We start from the raw sequence: 21661 nt of genomic DNA, 5'->3' as shown, positions 1-21661 counted from the left end.
ACATCCCATAAGGAGATGTGCTGGTGACATACAGCACTCGAGCGATGTTGTGTGGTATACTAGCATCCTCTGGTAGAAGTCTGTTCACTGTCTTTTGCCTTGTTCATCAGTCTTTTCACTGTCTGTACTGATTTTTCCACTAGATTATTGGACTGTGGAAAATGAGGACTTAACGTGGTGTGTACAAAGTCCCACTCTTTGGCAAACTGTCGGAACTTTAAATTGCAAAACTGGAGTCCATTGTCTGTAAAGACCTTGCTTGCCATGGAATGTCTGGAGAATATGGCTTTCATACCTGTTATTACAACATCTGCAGTGGTGGTGTTCAGTTTGCACACCTCTGGGTACAGGGAGTAATAGTCTGTGACCACATGATAGTCCTTCCCTTGACATTTGAATAGGTCAGCACCTAAATTCTGGTAAGGTCTGTATGGTTCTGGGTGTGGGTTTAATGGTTCTGCAGGATTGCTAGCATGATATTTCTGCCATATTGTACAGTTTGACACTTCATTTGTTATATCATAGTTGATTCTTGGCCAGTACATCTCCTCTCGTGCTCTTACACTTTTCAATTCTGAGAAGTTCTCCATGGATCCTTTTTAGAATCTCTTCTCTCAGACTCTTTGGGATAAAGATTTTACTTCCTTTGTAGTTGATGTTTACAACCACTGATAGTTTTGCCCTGCAGGTCCAGTACTCTGAAATGTCAGGTGAGCAGTCCTGCTTCATGTTGGGCCATCCATCCAAGATATTATTTTTCAGTTGTCTCAGTGTTTCATCTTTGTTTGTCTTTGACTTTATGAGCTCGATTTGTGCATATGATATGCGCAGTGCACTTGTCATCATGTCCACGAAGGTGTTCCCATCTTCATCCATTTTGGTGTTTGCGGGCTCTCTCATGTTAACAGCTCTAGGCAACGTGTCTGCTGTGTGCATTAGCTTACCCGGAGTGTATGCCACATTGAGTGTATAACATTGCAGCCTAATCATCATTCTTTGTATTCTAAGTGGACATTCATTTAATGACTTTTGGAACAATGCAGTCAAGGGCTTATGGTCAGTCTTTACACTGATTGCCTGTCCTGACACAAACTGATGAAATCTTTTACAGGCGTATATGATGCTGAGCAGCTCCTTTTCATTTTGAGCGTATCATGTCTGGCATTGAGCGTGATGCATACGCAATGGATTGCCAGTCATCATATTTTTGCAGAAGAACTGCACCGAGCCCACTGTGTGATGCGTCTGATGATACCTTGATGGGTCTCGCTGGGTCGTAAAACCTCAGAACTGGTTCCTCTGGGAGCAGTTTCTTTTGTTCCCTCCATGATTGTTCATGTTGATGATTCCACTCCCATTCAATGTTCTTTCTGTTAGTCTTCTCAATGGAACCGTCTTTTCTGAGAGGTTGGATATGAATTTACCCATATAGTTGACCATTCCATTAAACCTCTATACGTCCTCTTTGCATTGTGGCCTTGGCATGTACCCAACAGTGGACACCTTTTTGGGATTTGTCCTGATGTCCTCACTGCCAATAATATCTCCTACAAATGTTAGTTCTGGCATTTCTCTCTATTCAGCTTCAGGTTTGCTTTCCTTGTTGGTTCCAGCACTTTCCTTAATCTCTCATCATGCTCCATTCTCATGGTTCCCCATACCATGATGTCATCTAGGTGCTCATAGACCATATGGATAGTTTTGTGATACATTTCAGGAGCTGAGGCAATTCTGAATGGCAACATTAGGAATCTGTATCTGCTTAATGGACTATTGAATGTGCACAGTCTTGAACTTGCTTCATCCAATTTTAACTGTCAAAATCCTGATGATGCATCTTGCTGAAAAACTTTGCATTCGCAAACTGTGACATTATTTCTTCATCCATCGGAAGCTTGAAGTGTTCTCTCTTTATTGCTGTGTTTAGATCTCTTGGATCCAAGCAAATTCTAAGCTTTCCATTCTTTTTGTCCATCACAACGAGTGAACTCACCCACTCCGCTGGATCATCTCTCTTCTGAATCACCTTCAGGCTTTCTGACCTATCCAACTCTTCCTTTAGTTGCTTTTGAAGCACAAATGGAACTTTTCTGCATAGATGTATTATCGGTGGCACAAGTTTATCCACTCAGATCGTGTGTTATCCTGAAAGGCAGCCTAAATCCTGAAATAGGTCATTGTAGACCATCCCTCCTTCGCTTTCCACCACGAGGACTCTTTCTACCAGTTTGAGTTTCTCACAAGCTGTTAAACATGGTATGGCCTGTAATCCTTTGGTACCATGATGAATGTTAGCGTGTGTTCTTTGTCCTTGTGTTTCTCTTTGACCATGCATTCTCCTTGCACTGGTATATCGGTACCTGAATATCCTGTCACCTTCACTTTTGTTCCATACATCTTTGGTCTGGGTCTAATCTTCTTTAAACCAGTCTCTGATATTTCATTAATTTGAGCTCCACTATCCAATTTAACTGAAATGTATCTGTCATTCACTTTTAATCTCAACATCCAGTCTCTGTTTTCTTTCTTGTTTTCAGTTACACATCTACATAGAATTCCTCTATTTCCCTTTCATCTACTTCATGACTCCTGCTTTGTTGCTCTTGGTTCCTACAACAATAGGCATAATGGTTGCTTTTTTTTTTGCACATAAAGCATGTTTTACCATATACTGGACACTTTTTTGTTAGGTGTTGGGTACCGCATCGATGAGTGTCCCTTTCATTTTTGTTTGCTGGTCACTCCTCTCTCTCCACTTTGGCACGTTTTGTTAAACGGTTCATGTCTGTTCTTGCTCACCGCACCCACATTGCAGCTAGTTTCACTGAACAGCAATTTTGCCTGTGTTTTTAGTTTTTCTGCAGCCCTACAGAGTGCTATGGCTTTTTTCTAGGTCTAGATTTTGCTTTCTTAGCAGTCTTTCCCTGAGACTATTATCTTAAATACCACACACAAGTTTCTGTCTTTTATCAGTGAGTGGTCAGTCCACCAAATTTGCACGTTTTGCTTTGATTTCTCAATTTAGTCACATACTGATCAATACTTTCTTCTCTTTTTTTTGTACGCAAGTGAAAATTCTGTGCCTCTCTAACGTCGCTTTATGTTTTGGGATGCCATATGCCTCAAGCTGTTCCATTATTTTTTTCCAGTTTCAGTTTGTCTCCTTCAGCAGCAAATGTGAAGTTATTATACACCTCCAAGGCTTCATCACCCATGACATGTAAGAAAACTGATGCTTTCACTTTATCACTTTTCTCGTCAGCTTCAACTGCCACTAAATACAATCCCAAATGCTGTTTAAATCTGTTCCAGTTTTCAGCCACATTACCTGTCAGCTGAAGTTTTGCTGGTGTATGTAATCCTTCAATTTTCATTGTGTTAGCTTCTTTTCACTTTGCTGACTTTAGATTTTACCTTTTAATTTTCTTCATCCCACTTCTGGCCCCATGCTTCATCTTATATTTGTACATGCTTCATCTTATATTCATATGTGTGAGTTCTTAGACAACACATTGATGAAGGAAATGTTCTTTATTTTAAAGTTGTTGTAAACAGCCCATGAGGCAGGCCATGAGGCTGCAAGTCTCCATTACAGATCTAGCATACTATGTCTTGCTCTCCGTCAGCCCCCTGCTGGCAGCCATGTCTAATCAAACAGGAATTATAATGGCCATGCAAACATGATCACTATCATTAAACCCTTAGGACAATTATTGTTTGATCCTGTGGTCATTCTGATTTATATAGTTCTGTGTAGAATTGTATCGCTAATTACTTTTGCTTCATGAGATATCATATCTGACTTCAGTTGAACTGTGTTAATTGTCCTCGAGGTTTCCTCTGAATTTAGCTGCCAAGACAAAACTGTGTGCACTCTTCCCCCAATTCATAATATTTTTGCTTTGATCTCATTATCATTTTTTCATTTTGTATGTTTTTATTGTATTTAAGCTTTTTACTTATTAAGATTTGGAAATTATCCTTTGAGCCAGATTTTTGATGTTCCTTCTCTAGTTCCATAATTCATTTTTCCAGGTTATTAATTTCCACTATATGTATTTTCTTCATATTTTTAGTGTATGATATTATCTGCCCCATCAGGAATACTTTTAGTGTGTCCACTATCAAGAAACTGTTGTTAGTAGGTGGGCAGTTAGTTTCTCAAAATAGGCTAATTTGTTCCCTTCTCTTTTCAACAGTGTAGGATTGAGTCACCATTGGTGCCTGTTTTTCCGGCATCATTATTGTCAGTACCAAAGGTGAATGGTCCATTAATCTGGCAAGATACTCCGATTCAACCATTCTACATTCCAACTGTGGCGTCATAAGGAAATGGACAATTCTGGTGAAAGAATCATGGGGTTTTGAGTAAAAGGAGTAGTCTCTAGCTTAGGGGTGTAACCATCTCCAGGCATCCATTAGGTTTATATCCTTTATATAGGCTAGTGTGGCTTTTGAAGCCTTAGTTTTTGTTCAATATAGGATCTAAGCAAAAATTGAAATCTCCTCCAATTAAAACATTGTTTTGTCTTCCAGCTATTTTTAGAAAGACCCTTTGTATAAATAGCTCATCTATGTTTGTTGCATTAAGGTTTATAAATGACCAAATCTCCAAGTAGATCTGACAATGTGCCATTCGGATTCGCTACTACCTCCTTTACCACCACCACTGGAAGATTTTTATTTATTAAAATGGCTACCCCCCTTGCCTTGGAATTATATGAAAATTATATTACTTGTCCCATTCAATCTCTTTTTAGTTTGGTATATTCATACTTGGTGAGATGTGTTTCCTGTATGAACACTATATCAGTTCATAATTTTTTGAGCTGTGCCAAGGCTTGCTTTCTTTTAATAAGGCATTCAACTATTTATATTAATTCTCACTAATTTTAATGTCTTATTCATTTGTTGGAGCTTATCTGTCTCTGGGAGTCCACATATGTTCTTCTCCAGCCATGTGCATGCCTCAATTCAAGTATTTTTTCCTTCGCACTGGCGGTCCTGCTGGAACAAAATAAAAGAAAGATGAAACAAAAAACAACAAATCCTCCCTTTATATATGCTAAACTTTCTCCTTTTTTTATTTTGGCACCAATAGCTAATCCCTTGGTGCCGTTGTTCCCCTTCAACCTGGTCCACCACCCGCTCTCATTGAAACATTTACCCATCTATTCTGTTCTCTTCCCATTCCTCATTATTTATATTTATATCAATTGTCCTAGTCTCCTGTTATTATTATTACATCCCTTAAATTATATGCTATATTGCTTTGTTATTCATCTTTGCATTATACAAAAACTGTCAAGAGAAAAGGATATCTCATTATTTTCCCTATCCCTTTTGGCCTTTGTCCCATAGCCCATTCTCCTTGTTGTTCCATCTCTGCTTTGGTATTTGTGCAGTTTTATCAGTACTGGGTGTGGGTTCGGCCCTGATCGAGGTCTGGAGGTTCATTGGGCCTTCTCAATTACAATGGGCTTGTCATGCCCGTTTATTCCCAGAATCTTTGGGATCCATTTCTCGAAAAAATAACCACCGATTGCTGTCCCTCAGCACCTTCCCTTAGGCCCTCAATCCTTACATTTTGTCACCTGTTATAATTTTATAACTTCTTTCAACTTTCCAGGCTTCTGTATCGTTTCCAATTTTTTTCCAGCCTGTCCTCCAATTTATCTTCAGCAGCTGCCATGCAGTTGGTTAGTGGCGAGTGCAGTCTTCACTTTGCCCATTCCTTCTGTTACCTTTTGGACCTGTCCAGAGTCCCAATTTTATTAACCAGCAATTGTGCAGCGCCCATCACGTCGCCAATTGTCGGCACAGGTCTGTGGCTTGCCGGCCCCAGGCCCTCTACCATTATGTCAGGCTCTTCCCGCAACCCATACGGCGGCTTCGACAGTGCTTGTCTCCCTCTGTTGGTCTCCTCCATTTCCAAGAGGGCTGCTCTGTTCTTGCCCACGTTGTAGTAAGTTTTGGGCTTTGTTTTTATTTTCCTCTCAGTTGATTTGCAGGATTGTATTGAGGAGCTCATGTGGAGTCCATTTGTTCAGCTCCTCCACATCACATGACTCTGTCTTAATGATGTAAAAGAAGTGGGATTGGATTTTGAAATCTGGAATGCACTACACTTGCAACCATTGCCACGTCTGCAATCCAACAAAACACACATTGCTACATCATACTTTATCTTTTCATATTCCTGGCATCACAATTTAATCTGGTTAATCGTCGTGAGGTTCATTTCATGCAGTGACTCAGTATGTAGCAAATAAATTTAAATGCAATGACTTGTTGGACATAGTTTCATGAGTCTATGTGCTTCTTACCATTTTAATCATCTGTTATTATTTAGGTCTAACCATTAGGAGCAAACCTACAGGACTTGAGCCAAGGTTAACAGAGTCTTTCTCTCTAGAGTGAAGAAGAAAGAGAGGTACCTTAATAGAGGTATACAAGATTATGAGAGGCAAAGAAAGGGTGGACAGCAAGCACCTTTTTCACAGGGTAAGAGTAGCAAACACCAGAGGACATTTGTACAAGGTGAGGAGAGAAAGGTTCAGGGGAGATGTCAGTTTATCACACAGAGAATAGTGGGTGCTTGGAATGCATTGCCGGGGTGGTGGTGGAGGCTGGCGCAATAGGGACATAAATACAAGAAAAATAGGGGGTTATGGGTGTAAGTTAGGAAAGGGTTAGTTTGTTGAGTATGTCTCTATTGGTCACCAAAAGGGCCTGAACTACGCTGTAATGTTCTATGATATTGAAGGCTATGGACTCATAGAACTGGTATAGATGTAAGATGGTCTGCATTGGACATGATGAGTTGAAGGGCCTGTTTCTATGCTGACTGACTCTTTGACAATGACTGTGGTGAGGTCCAGGCAGTGTTGGAACATCATAGCTCCTGCAGAACATCATAACTCCTACTCTTCTATAGTCCCTACTATCTCTATTTTGGCATTGTTATAAAATCAACCCTATACTCTGTTTTGTGCTGTAAACTTTAATTGTATCTTTTCTAATTTCATTCCTAAAGCAATTTCTCTTCAAGTATTTTATTATCTAATTCAATCTTGCAATTAATCCTTTGATCCTTGTACCCAGCATTCAAAGTTAATTTTTTGAAGTCTCACACTCTAATTGTAATTGTGTGTTATACTTTACAGTAACTTGTAGCCTGTATTCTGATAATGTACCTAAATACTGAGATTTAAATTTTTTAAAAATACGGACATACAGCACGGTAACAAGCCGTTTCAGCCTCTGAGACTGCGCCACCCAATTAACCTACATTTCAAATGGTGGGAGGAAATCTGAGCCCCTGGGGAAAAACCCACACAGACACGGGGAGAACGTACAAACTCCTTACAGCCAGCGTGGAGTTTGAGCCCAATTGCTGTCACTGTAAGGGCGTTGCGCTAACTGCTAGACCAGCCATGCTCCCAATTGTTTTATTAACTCTTAATTAGTAAATAAAGGATTTGTTCAATTCTAATTATATAGTTCTTATGATCATAATCTATATAAATATATTTTAAATAAAGCATTCGGTAGACATCAAGGCTTGTAGTGTAATTTTCTTGATCCTCTTCTAAGGAACCAACCTCTTGAAGTCAGAAACAACATTGGTGTGCATTGTTAGGCTCGTCATCCTGTTAACCTCAAAATGAAATGTCATAATGATGCTTGAAATTTCATTAAGCCCTCCCCATCTCAGGATAAGAAAATTAATTCAGCACCAAGGATACAGCATCAGTTAAATAGAATGGATAAAATTGAGCCCCTGTACAATATGACTCATACCAACACATCACCACCAACCTTGCATCTTTGACTTTTCTTTTGTAACATCGCACAATCTGTTCACCTACAGTATGTGGAACTGAAAACAAACACAAAATTCGAAGACTACGACAGGCTTTAATCACCTTAAAGGTGAACACCAGGTCTGAGTTCACCTGCCCGACTGATTTAGGAAGGGGCTGGCTCGAGTCTTTATGCAGGCTGGTGATTAACAGCCAGCAGGTGGGGTCAGCCTCCCAGCTTGCCTACCTGCAGGTGCAGTGGTTGCCCCCTGCAGTAGGCCAGTAGGAGTGCAACTAAAGTAGTGGTTGTATCACCATATTCACCCCCTTCTTAAAAGAGTCCGGGGGGAGGGGAGGTGTTCTAGGGTATTTACAAGTTCAGGCGCTCTAGTGGTTGCGTTTCTCGCTGGGACCATCGCAGGGCAGGCTCTTAGTCAATGGCCAGTGGGGGCAGGGCTGCTTGAAGGTCGGACGGGTCCAGGGTGGTCAGAGTGGCCAGTGGCGCAAACGGGGTGGTGCCTGACGGAGTGGGGGTGTAGGTACAGTGTGGGTCTGCGGGGGGTGGGGGCCTGTGGAGTGGCAGCAGGTAGGTGGATGAATTCCGGGTATCCAAACATGGTGAAGATCTGCTTCAGTGCCTTGATAATGGAGACAGTGGAGGGCAAGGGATGACGAAGGGAAAACAGGAGTATTTATCTATAACCAAGAGGAAATAGATGTTCTTATTCGTTGAAGACAGGGAGCCCTTGAAGTCGATACTGATTCGCTCAAAGGGCTGAGTGGCCTTCACCACATGGGCCTGTGGTGGGCGTAAGAAGCGCAGTTTGCACTCTGCACAGACCCTGCATGGCTCGGTCATGGTCCGGACTTCTTGGACTGAAGGGGAGGTTCCGGGACTTAATGAAGTGGTAGAGGCGTGTTATTCCTGGGTGGCAAAGGGTGTCGTGCAGCGCCTGCAATTGGTTGGACTGCACACTGGTGCATGTCTGGGACAGGACATCAGGAGACATTTAGTTTTCTTGGCCTATACTGAATGTCATAGCTGAATGTGGCCACCTTGACTCACCAGTGCAAGATCTTGTCATTTTTGATCTTGCCCCGTGGGTGGTACTGAACATGAAAAACACTGCACGCTGGTCAGTGAGAAGAGTGAACCGCCTGCCTGCCAGGTAGTGGCACCAGTGGAGGACTGCCTGCACGATCGCCTGGGCCTCCTTTTTGATGGTGGAATGCCTGAGCACAGAACCATGTAGGATCCTGGAGTAAAAGGCCACGGGTCTGCCCCCTTGATTGAGGGTGGCAGCGATGGCAATGTCCGAGGCATCGCACTCCACCTGGAATGGGGTGCCCTCATCTGTGGAATGCATTGTGGCATTGGCGATGTCCTGTCTGATGTGGGCAAAGGCCGCTTGCCCCTCTACAGGGAGGGGAAAGGTGGTGATCGGCCCAGTGGCGGACCTTCTCGGAGAAGCGGGGGACCCACTGGGAGTAATACGCAACAAGCTCTAGGCACCTGCAGAAGGCCTTGAGTGGGTGGGGAGGGGCCGTTCCATTAGAGGACGCATGCGTTCAGGGTCGGGACAAATGACACCATGTTCCATGATGTACCCTAAGATGGCGAGGCAGGTGGTGCGGAACACACAGTTCTCCCTGTTTATTAGTGAGTTTTAATGCCTCTTCTATCTGGAGAAATCTTTTCAGGTTGGCATCATGGTCCTGCTGGTCATGGTCGCAGATGGTGACATTGTCCAGGTACAGGAAGATTGCTTTTTGTGCCAGTCTACCGTGCGGTCCATCTCCCACTGAAAAATGGAGACTCCATTTGTGACCCCAAACGGGACCTGATGGAACTAGTAGAGACACCTGTCTGCCTCAAAGGTGGTATAAGGTTTATCCGGGGCATGAATGGGGAGCTGGTGGAAGGCTGACTTCAAGTCAATGGTGGAAAAGACCTGGTACTGGGCTATCTCATTGACAATGTTAACATTGCGGGGCAGAGGGTAGGTGACCAGCTGGGTGTACCAGTTGATGGTCTGGCTATAATTGATGACCATCCTCAGTCTGCTGCCCCCTTTTACTACTAGGACCTGGGCTCTCCAGGAGCTATTTCTGGGCTCTATAACTCCCTCTGCCAGGAGTCGTTTTACCTCAGCTTTGATAAAGGCCCTGTCGGCTGCACAGAACCACCTGCTTTTGGCCGCTATTGGTTTGCAATCCGGTGTTGGGTAATTGAAAAGGGTTGGCGGGGATACCTGAAGGGTGGAGAGGGTGGATTTGGAACGGTCACTGGACTTTATGTTGTGGACGGTGAGTGGGGGGAGTGGCCACCTAAGGCAAGAGTGAGGCTGTGGAGGTGACACTAGAAGTCTAGTCCCAGTATAACCAGGGCACAGAGCTTGGACATGACCAGTAGCCTGAACCCTTGGTATCTCTCCCCTCCCATCCCCCATCAAGTTCACTGAGCAGCACCCCTGTGCTGTGATCAAGTGGTCCTGGGACACAAAAGCAATGAGGAGATTTGCTGGGTACACCTTGAGTTTCATTGTCCAGTCCACATTCGGGTGCACAAAGCTCTCAGTACTACTGCTATCAAACAGGCATTTTGTTACCTTCCCATTGACAGCAATGTCCATCATCGAGTGCCTGAGTCTGTGGGGAATGTCATCTGTCAGCATGGTGGACATTAGAACCATCTCAGGGTCCACGTCGCTGCTCCCTGATGGTTGTGGTGAGCAACAGCCGGTGGATGGCCTTTGGAGCTTAGGGTGCGATGAGTATGTGGTACTCTGCGTGCACCGACACAGCTCGGGTCGGTGCGGCTGGAGGTTGGTTGGCCTATGATGGCGGCGCCCAGGGGACGCACGTGGCATTGGCTCAGCCCAGCAGCCTGACCGGAAGTGACGCCATCAGTGTGGGCAGAAGTTGAGTGGCAAAAGATGACGGCACCCGTGGGGAGCACAAGGCGGTAGCATGGTTCAACGGCTGGGCCAGATGTGATGTCGATGTGGGCAGAAGCGATGGGCGGGGTGATGGTGTTGTCCGGCACTCGCACGTGGAGAGGCCCAAAGGGATGGTAGGCGCTTCTGGCTGGTCGTGGAGGGCCGCAGCACTCCCGGAAGGTTTGGAGAGGCACACTTTAGTAAAGTGGCCTTTCTTCCCGCATCGGGAACAGTGCATGTTCTTCATGGCAGTTCTTTCAGGACTGCCTGCTTGACCCACCCTAGGACCCACAGTATTTACAGTGGCAGCGATCGTCCCTTCCTCGTGGGGCCCTTCAGCGACAGCTGCTGTCGTTTGTGTCGGCCAGGCCAGTGAGTGAGGGAGGTGAGCATCGAAGGCCTCCACATGGCGAGCTGCAGCTTCTAGGGAGCAGACCACTTCCATGATCCTAACGAGGGAGGCATTGTTGTCCTCCATCGGACTCTGTTGGGTTGCTCTCAACTGCAGCCATCACATGCAAGCATCTTGGATGAGTCACTCCACTTCCCCAGTAGTCACACCAGCTTCAATGATGCACGGGCGTGCTAGCTCTCACAGAAACCCCAGGTAAGCGTTGGCTGTCTCACCTGGCTGCTGTACTCTGATGCTGAGTAGGTACCGCACATATATTTGTCGGGGACCAGTACACACCTTCCATGGTGGCTATTGCAGGTTCAAAGTCTGTCTAGTTTCTGATGGCCTGGAAAGCCACGGGGGCCCAGCTTGGTGCGTAGGACCATGCGCTTTTTCTGGTTTGTATTGCTGACCTCCACTTGGGTGTGGATTATCGCCTCGATCACATGCTTTCAGATCTCAAAGTACGCTGGTGTCCGGATGCTGAGGGTCTATGTCTAGCCTCTCAAGGGTGAGGAATCTCTCCATGGTCCTCAAATTTTTAAGGTGATTAAGTTGTGGTGCAGCAAACAAAGACAAAACTCGAGAAGACTGTACCGCAGGCTTTAATCAGCTTAAAGTAGAACATCAGGTCTGTGTCGCCTCTGGTTCCACGTGCCTGACTAATTTAGGAAGGGCCCAACTCCAGTCTTTATATGGGCCAGATGATTGACAGCCAGCAGGTGGGGCCAGCCTCCTAGGTTGTCTACCTGCAGATACAGTGGTTATACTGTACACTGCTGTACAGTGATTGTCCCCTGCAGTACATTGGTAGGAGTGCAGCTAAAGTAGTGGTTGTATAACCCCACTGTACAACTCTGATTCTCTGAAATCCTCATTTATCCAATTTTCTTTTTCATATAAATGAGGATATCCGAAACAAATCAGAAATCCATAATTTTTTTTGAAGCTGAACTGACCTCACAGGTTGAAAAAAAATTTACCCTACATTTAAATTAGAATGACAATTGTCCTTGTCCTTGTTTCAGGTAACTCTGAGGCTCATTTCTTCTTTACCTTCCCCTATTGACTTTTCTCCCCCTCTCATACTGCATCCCACTGTCTCTCAGCTGCAAGCGGTGGAAGAATCCCTTGTCCTGATCAAGGGATCAGGAAGGAAATCATCAAGGAAAACCGCATCCGGGCAGGAGCAGGACCTCAGGCTCAGTGGTGTTCCCTCCCCTCCCCTTCCCAGTACACCAGATGCCAACGCTGACTTCAAACCTCCCCTCGGCCTACTACCACACATGCATGCTTCCTGGTGTGTGGTAGGCCTAGGGGAAGATTCGGAGTTGGGTGTCGGGGGCCAGGGGAGATAGGAGCCCACCGACTCACCCTGGGATTGGCGGTGGCAGTTGGTAGATCACACTGATTAGTGGAAGTGTTGCGGATCGCCGGTGGCCAGCATTTTTTTTGGTGAGAATTAAACATTATTTTAATGCTTAAAAGGCCTTCCCTTGTTGTTTGTTGTTTAAACATTGATACAAGTGATTTGCTGTTGCTACAGGGCTGCATTTTGAAAAACAACTAGTCATCTGAAAAAAAAACATTTATCCCACATCGGCCCAGTCTCGACCATTTCGGATAACTGGAGTTGTACTGTACTAATCTTTTCACAGGACCGTCTGGTGCTCAATGCCTATACGTATAGCCAACTCCTTCCTGTGATCCTGTCTCTAGAATTTATCTTGAGAATCACCCTACAGATTTGCTGCAGCTTCTGCCAGAGCAAGAGGTGACACAACAAATGATCGTACTTTGAATGCGACCGTTGGAGTTGCAGGATGAATATGGTGGCTGCCCACTGCACATCCTGCCACAGAATCAGCCAAAAAGAGCTGGAATTGAAGTTTTTCAATGCTTCCTTTTATCTGGAGGAACTGGAGTACTGCACATGGTTGCTGTCAGTGTGGGGTCAATCACATCCTTCCCAAGACCTTCGCACACCTGGTATGGTATACAAATCAAAGGAAGTTATTCCAGTGACCCAAGACCAGCTAGATCTCGCTACCAGTGGACGCCTGATATAAATTAGACAGACTACACACGGCATAGGCTGCTTTCTGACCAGCCATAACCTAAGGTTGCTACGTAAAAGCAGGCAACATTTGTTGGTATTTCGATTGTGGTTTTTTTCCCTCACTTTTGTGATCATCGTATTTGAATAGGTGGAGATTCTGTCCAGTTCTAAATAAATATCTATTAGAAATGTGCCTGATATTTGGGAAATTGTAGAAAAAGATTTTTGCAAACTTTAGTTTCTGATGTTCTGCATTTCTCTGTATTTACCTGCAGGTACTGGCTGACAAACAAGGTTTACATCAAACGACCAAGCACAGGCCTGCTAATGTATACGCTTGCAACTCGGTTTTGTGATGAGATCCACCTTTATGGCTTTTGGCCTTTCCCAAAAGACGCCAAAGGTGCTCTAGTTAAATACCACTACTACGACAATTTAAAATACAGATATTTTTCTCATGCTGGGCCTCACCGAATGCCACTGGAGTTCAAAACTTTAAAATATTTACATGACAAGGGTGCTTTGAAGCTAACAACAGGGAAATGTATCCAACCCTAAATTTCACTGCTCAGAGAAAGTCAGTGCAATGTTTGCACGTTGTAGATTTTATGTGAAAAGATAACTCATTACAGCGATGCTCAACACCCAACTTTTGTTTACAGCTTTAGATTGTTATAATGAAATATAGTCTCACTGCTTGGAGGAAAGAGCAAGCAATGATGTGTTAACAGTGATTGAATATTGATTGACAGAATGGTTCAGGTCTCTGAGATCTAGAGTTGCTGGCAGGGCTTTGCATCTATTGGAGCCTCAGAAGTCCTGCGAACAAAATGGGACTCAGAGAGGTGGGTATTTGTCTTCAGCACCTGTCTCAACAAGCAATCAATATGCCAAAGTGCTATCTCTGTGTAATAATTATAACTGAGCCACAGTTTGAAGAGACAACTTTCTTGTCTATCTATGTGAATCTGCTAAGAGTAACATCTGCTGTAAGAATTAAAAGAGCATGAGTGGACTAAAGGACTAATAGCATCTCTGCTCGTTGTCATTGGTAGATTTATAGCTCAAAGAATGTGAAGAGCTGTCTTATGTAATGTGCTGTAACATGTTAAAGGTGCCCTTTCTGCTGGTACCAAAGATCTTTATATACTGATCCTGTTAAAAGTTACATGTATTTGCTAAATTACTTGGATAAAATGTTTTGTGCAATTATGACATTTGGGTTTCAATGGGACGAACAAGGAGATAAAGAAAGTAAAACTGACAAAGTAAAAAGCACAAGTCTTATTTCAGTAAAAGCACAGGTTACCAGATCCTTAAAGCACGGGGAACTCTTCTAGTTTTTAAAAATTAAATTGGTATGTTTTAAATGTGATTTAACAAATGTCTCTATCCAAATGTTCGGAATCTTATTGTGAATTTTACTTTTCACGTTTGTTTTTTCCAAACCACAAAAACATTGTCAGCATTAAATCTTTCTGTATATTGTGCATACTGTGACACCCTTGTGGTCAAATCGTATATTCTACCACATTCTGTGATGTTTCTGCCTACTTGTTAAGTCTTTATGCAATTATTTGAAGGATATTCTTGTGAGAATTATTAGCAACTTGCAACCAAGTCCCATTGTTAGGGTAGATCTGGTTGGATTGTTTGAAGTAAAAACACAGAAATGCTGGAGATATCTACCTTGAAGAAGGGCTCAGACCTGAAAAGTCGGTTATATATCTCTCTCCTGTGGATAATGCGAGACCCACTGAGTTCCTCCAGCATTTGTGTTTTTACTAGAATCACAGCATCTGCAGACCCCTCATAGTCTGTAAACCAATGGTTCGCAACCTTTTTCTTTCCACTCACGTACCACTTTAAGTAATCCCTGTGCCATCGGTGCTCTGTGATTAGTAAGGGATTAAGGTGGGATGTGAGTGGGAAGGAAAGGTTGAGAATCACTGCTCTAGACCCAATTGTTACTGAAATATTTTGCTTGAGAAAAATTGTCATTGGCCCATTTCCTTTGGCGTTCTGAAACCGTAACGAGCCAATTAGGTACGATTAAAACCGTGATTTTCAAACTTTTTCTTTTCACCCACATGCCACCTTAAACAATCCCTTAAGATTCACAGAGCACTTATGGCATAGGGAATACTTAAAGTGGCATTTGAGTGGAAAGAAAAAGGTTGAGAACTACTGCTATAAATAGTATAGATATGTTTGCAACATGAGGACCTGACTAGAGTGATCCAGAATCTTGCATTTTTGTTAATGTCAGATTCATATCTGATAAAAGAACAGATAATTGCTCCTCAGAGACTCTCCCAATCAATTTTAACAATGTTTATAGAATATTTTCATTTTACATAGAGAATAATGACCACTTGAGCTCCATTTGTACCTAAAAGACTTTCAGACAGAGACAAGATATGTAAAAATATATTTATTTCACCCTCCAGACTGTCTGGAGGGCACTGAAGGAAGATTAAGCAGATCCAACTGTATTGATATGATTTCACAGCCAGTTATCACTTGCTATCTCAACAGAGGTGAAGTTCTTTTTGACTTACCAATTCTTTCGCCTGAAACTGCACATCCTCAACCAGGCAAGCAAGGAATGTTCTCTTTCCTGCTTACCCACTCCAGGCATCAACACGCCTGTCACCCTCTTAAAAATAACGTCGATGCAAATAAGCCTTTACAGAAATACAAAAGCACAATACTGTAGATGCCAGAAATCTAATGAAAGATCATTGTTTTTGTTTTACATGCTGAGTATTCCAAAACTGCGACTCCAGAACCATTTGCAAGGCTGTATTATTCAGTGTGTGATATGATGCTGGTTCAGCGAGGGCTCCAACTTACAATCATAGACACAACCTTCCAATCTCTTTTCTGCCTCCTAATCCCTTTGAATACTGGAATGAGCACAGGAACTGGGATAGGAAAATAATCACAAGGAGCCGATAGCAGGCCTCCCTCCAAATTACTTCTCGTGGCAACCCAACTGACATGAAATGAGGGATGTCTGTCATGCAAGTGCTCTATAAACAAGAGAGTGGATGAAAGCAAACATAATGAGGCTATATGAAGGTTTCAGAAAGGGTCAATTGAAAGTAAATGGTGTCTACTTGTCAGACTGATAAAGCCAAACTGAGAAGTAGACACTGCCACAGAGCTAATTATTTTACTTAGATGATGATTGGTGCAGTCGGGAGTGGACAAAAAAATGGTGTATAAATCTGATTTGAACTGCTGTGCCCTGGCCAAACCAGCACAGCATCACAGCAAACAAAACTGCACTGAACAACATTACAAAAATAAAGTAAGCTGGAAATACTCAGCAAATAGTGGAGCAAACATGAAGAGAGCAAATTAACTGATAATTCGGGCTGTTAGGGAAGAGCAGTGCTTTTATGGAATATTTGAATTTGAGGACAAGGTGTAATGCTAACCAGAGACTTTGTTCCACAGAAGGGATTATATTATACGCAGAATGCTCCTGTACATTAATTATTTAATTGTTCGTCGTCTTTGTTCCATCATGCAGGGCTGTTACAGTTCCTGCAAGCGGATAATTATAGGGAATTGTATTTGTGCTTCTGAGAAGTTCTGACCCTGATGAATGAAGGAGGTGTTGGACAGAAGATCAAAGGTTTCTGAAAGTTGAGCTATATCAGAGTGGACAATGGGAAAAGCAAATACAAACTGCAGAAATTATCATTCAAAAATCAGGAACTCAGACAATCGAGAGGCTTTGCTCCATGTCTTGTTCGGTTTTGTTATCCAGAATAGAAGGGCAGAACAAATCCAGCATACCTGAGATGAGATGGTGTTGACTCATGTAAATGAGGTCATTGACAACTCAGTCACCAAGAAATTTGACTAAAACGATCGAAGGCGGAGATTGGACTGAAACTTTTCAGGCTCAAATAATTTTAATCATAACAATTCCTGCATTATTCCTAGACTCCTGGAAATTCACCTGCACTAAGTTTGACCCAATATCAAATTTGAGGAAACTGAAGTGAATCCTGCGGAGCATACAAAAGAATGGCTTTTTACTAATTGGGCTGTCATGCATCCAAGTTTGTTTTTGTCAGATGACTTCCTATACCTGGGTGGACAGAACAGTGTGCCTCAATGAGAATATTGGCAGGAAGAACACCATCTCAACCAGGGACCTGGCACTTGCAGGAGCACCCATCATTCTACAGCATCCTTCAGCCCAGGACAACACCAACTGGGCATACATCCCCATCCCCAGGCAGCTATGGGACACACAGGACCTCCTTGACCATCAGGGGCCCATTTCAGCCATAGGGGACGAACCTGCCCCCCCACCATACAATATGATTCTCACACCTCCACCCCACCCCCCCCTCCGTGTGGCACCACACCAGTCATTCAGAACCCTGCTGCAAGCCCTCCCCACCTCCCCTCCAACCAGGAGCCAGTCACAGAGACTCCAGCAGCCAGCGGATCATCTTAATCTGTAAATATTGTATTTTTGTATAGTGGGTACGATTCTTTGTTACTGCCCACACCCCCCCCCCCCGGGACAATTTTAAAGAAGGGGGTGAATGTGGTGGTACACCACCAGCCTACTGCAGGGGGCAACCTCTATATCTGCAGGAGTGTATCGCCGGCCTGCAGCAGGGGGTAACCTCTGTACCTGCAGGAGTATTAGGGGGACAGGACAACGCCTGGCCGGCTGTCAATCAGTTGGCCTGAATGGATGAAGTCTCACCCGGGATATAAGCCTGCGCCGAAGTCTCACTCAGAGTTACTGCAGCAACAGCCAGCCTGGCTCTGTGGAAGTCTTTATAGATTAAAGCCTGTTGAACAGTCTTTACCTTGTTTGTGTCTGGTTTTGTCTAACAGCGCACCACATCTTTCACCCATTCAGCCCAGCCATCCCCCCCCCTCGTTGCTGCTTTCCCCTCTCTCCTTTCTCCACCTATCATCTCCTGCCTTGCCAACCCCCTTCCCCCCTCCTACCCTTTTGTTCGGATGCCTGCCGACCTTCTCTCAGACTTTGATGAAGGGCTCAAGCCCAAAACATCAGTTTTGTCTCTTGGCCTTTGCTAAATAAAGGACACAGTTTGACCTGCTGAGTTTCTCCAGCATTTTGTGTTTTTACTTCAACCACGGTGTCTACAGAATTTTGTGATTTACTCCTTACAATATTCCAAGTGTGGTTCAACTAGTGTTATACAGCTGCAACATTACTTCATTGCCCTTGACCTCCATCTCCTGACTATTGAAGGCCATCTTTAATTTAAGACTATCAACCTGCATGGCAACCTTTTTCTCGTTACCTTCTGCACTGAAGAAACAGTGACAGTGGATGCATCTCCATGCTGCTTGTCTTCATATTTCTGTGGATTTGGACCCCAAAGATCCTCTGTTCCTCTACACTGTTAAGAATTCTGCCGTTAATTATGTACTCCACCTTCAGGTTCGACCTTTCACACTTATCAGAATTGAACTCCATCTGCCGCTACTCCACCCAACTCTGCATCCTGTCAATATCCTGTGTAGCTAACAACAACCTTCAGCACTAACCACAACACCTAAACCTATTTGAGCTAAAGGGAATTGGAGTGAGATTGTGTGAGAATAGGGAGGTAGTGCAGGTGTTCCATTTAGTCCAGTGGAAAGAAAATGCACAGCTTACCCCTCAGATGAATGGTACCTTCCTCAAAGCACACAAATGTCTTGAGATTCATTTCAAGCTGGAAAGAAGCAACAAGGTGTCTGCCATGATGTTCAATTGGGAAGAATCCTTCATATTGCAGGCTAATTCCTGTTTTATTCAAGAGTTCTGGAAACTCTCACGTCATCTTTATAATTCTGTGGGAAAGTAAATAGATTTTTTAAATTAAAGTTTATTTTCAAACACCTCAAACTTTCTAATTTATTTTCCTGGAGATAATGGTGAGATTTTAATTGGGCACAGACTGAAAATTGGTAGTTTTGGATCAATTGCCCCCCCTTTATTCACCCAGCAATAATCTAATCTCAAACACTGATCTGCAGGCAGTGATTTTCTACACTATAAACAATTGTATTGATACTTTCATGCCAGGCCATGACTCAGTGTTGTGATCCAGCCTCTTTCCCAAGTGGTTTTCACTCTTCAAAGACTGGCAGGGTGTGTAGGAGGGATACTTGTCCAGAGGGAGAACCTTCCACAGTTCCCATGCATGCACTTCCACCAGTCGCGGATTAGGGAACTGCGACAGCACTCTTGATTTCTTGCAAAGATGTGAATAGAATCAGAAATGAAAGTCAAACAGTAGAAGATAAGATCATCAATGCAGCAGTGAAGGTTAAGGAGAGATTTGAAAGAGTTGTCCAAAGTGAAGGGTTTGACAGTAATTAAGGAGAAACTGTGGGTAGCCAGAGGGACAAAAGGTAATTGCAACACCCAGGCAATATTAAGAAAGAAAAGTGTTTATGCAGCCAGCTGTCACAATTCAGTGAGGCAATTGAACTTGAAGAGGAAAATATTGCTAGAAAAAAGAAAAGAAGGGGTTCAATTGATAGTTCTTTCAAGCTGCTCTTAGAGACAAAATGGTTTTGTTCTAACAAGATTGGATTTATCATTGCCCTTTTTCTCGTTACCTTCTGCACTGAAGAAACAGTGACAGTGGATGCATCTCCATGCTGCTTGTCTTCATATTTCTCAAAATCGTAAACAGGTATTATTTTGACATGCTGTTATGGAGCAATTTTGACTAGCAAAGACCCACTGATGGGAAAGATATTTTTGAATTGTTTTATGCTGTGTAGCTGAATAGATGCTATTTCTCAGAAGCTTCTACCATGTTTTAAATAATGGTGGAATATTAAAATTTTATTTAAAACATAGAGGAAGCACATTCCGGCCATTTAAACCTGTTCCATCCAATTAAGGTACAGCCCCTTATGTTTTTGGAAGGTGGGATACTCCGGGGGTGCGGTGGGGGGGGGGGGGAGGGAAAACCAACACACAGTCACTGGGAGAATGTTCAAACTCCTTACAGACAGTAACAGATTTGAACCCGGGTAACTGAAACTATAATAGTCTCTTGCGAGCCAATATGCTATCCATGTTATCCTTAACAGTGACACATTATACTGTGCCTGTGGTTAAAAGCTACCATATTTTCTAAACTAAATGCGATAACAACAATATGACTGAAAAAAAACGTTGCTTGAGTTACGCAGCAGTCTCGGAGGCAATGAAAATGAGCATCCGCTCCAATGGAGTAAGTATTTGTGTTTCTCATCTGTACAGTCATATCTGTTATAAGAAAAGTACATGATTTTTTTTGCAATTATAAACATAAAAATACTTAGTATTGCTGTCTGTCAGTGTGTACATGGTAGAGTGTTTCAGTGCATTTACATGCTGTCTTTATATAAAGATTGAAACTGAAAGAAGAGTCAATGACTGCATTGTCATGAGAAAACTATAGTATTAAAAATACAGTATTAAAAAATCAATTTAAATACAGATTCTCTATATGATACGGGAATAATTAAACATTAAGATTTTTAAATGTAATTGCCTGATTATTTCATATTGGCTCTGTGTGATTAGTTCCCCCTCTTCTCACCACTTCTCTCAGAGCACAGTGATTCATGTTGGGCTGCTTTGTTGGCTGAAGCTTCAGGCATAAATTTCTTCCTTACATTTAAAGCCAAGCCCTCCACTGTCTCACCAATATGATTTTTTTTAAATATTTGCTCCCTCAATGTTTGAAATTGGCAACAAGAGCATGTCACCCAATTCCCAGAGGGATCTGGACCAGCTGGAAAAAAATGTCAGGTGCAATTTAATGCAGACAGGCATGAAATGTTGCACTTTGGAAGGACAAACCAAGAAAGGACATACATGGTAAACGGTAGGGCACTGAAGAGTGCGCTTTGACAGAGTGACTTGGAAATACAGATACACAAGTCCCTGAAAGTGATGTCACAGGTGGATAGGGTTGTAAAGAGAGCTTTTGGCATCTTAATCTTCATAAATCAAAGTATTGATTATAGGAGTTGCAATATTCTGGTAAAGTTGCATAAAACATTGGTGAGGCCAAATTTGGAGGATTGTGTGCAGTTTTGGTCACCTAATTACAAGAAATATATCAATAAGATAAAAAGAGTGAAGAGAAGATTTGCTAGGATGTTGCATGAACTTTAGGAACTGAGTTATCAGAAAAAGTTAAAGGACTTTATTCCCTGGACCGTAGAAGAATGAGGAGAGATTAGATAGAGGTATTTAAATTATGAGGGGGATAGACAGAAAAAATGTAGGTAGGCTTTTTCCACTGAGGGTAGGTGGGATACAAACCAGAGGAGATGGGTTAAGAGTGAAAGGGGAAAAGTTTAGGAGTAACATGAGTGGTGGAAGTGTGGAATGAGCTGCCAGCTGAGGTGGTGAATGCGGGATCAATTTTAAGATTTAAGAAGTATTTGGACAGGTACA

The 21661-nt window shown here is 43.0% G+C and overlaps 1 protein-coding gene across 2 annotated transcripts in view; it reads left to right on the top strand.

Annotated features, from left to right (window-relative positions):
* The window catches only part of LOC138739751 (CMP-N-acetylneuraminate-poly-alpha-2,8-sialyltransferase-like), a 75443-nt gene extending 61031 nt beyond the window's left edge, over positions 1 to 14412 (top strand). For both annotated transcript variants that reach the window (XM_069892336.1, XM_069892340.1), the window contains exon 5: positions 13473 to 14412. In XM_069892336.1, the coding sequence (XP_069748437.1) occupies positions 13473 to 13755 (283 nt within the window). In that variant the 3' untranslated portion in view covers positions 13756 to 14412. The remainder of the gene's footprint in view (positions 1 to 13472) is intronic.
* The last annotated feature ends 7249 nt before the right edge of the window (positions 14413 to 21661 follow it).

Source organism: Narcine bancroftii, chromosome 1 (assembly GCF_036971445.1).
Source record: "Narcine bancroftii isolate sNarBan1 chromosome 1, sNarBan1.hap1, whole genome shotgun sequence".
Lineage (NCBI taxonomy): Eukaryota > Metazoa > Chordata > Chondrichthyes > Torpediniformes > Narcinidae > Narcine > Narcine bancroftii.
This window is presented reverse-complemented; position numbering and strand designations above follow the sequence as displayed.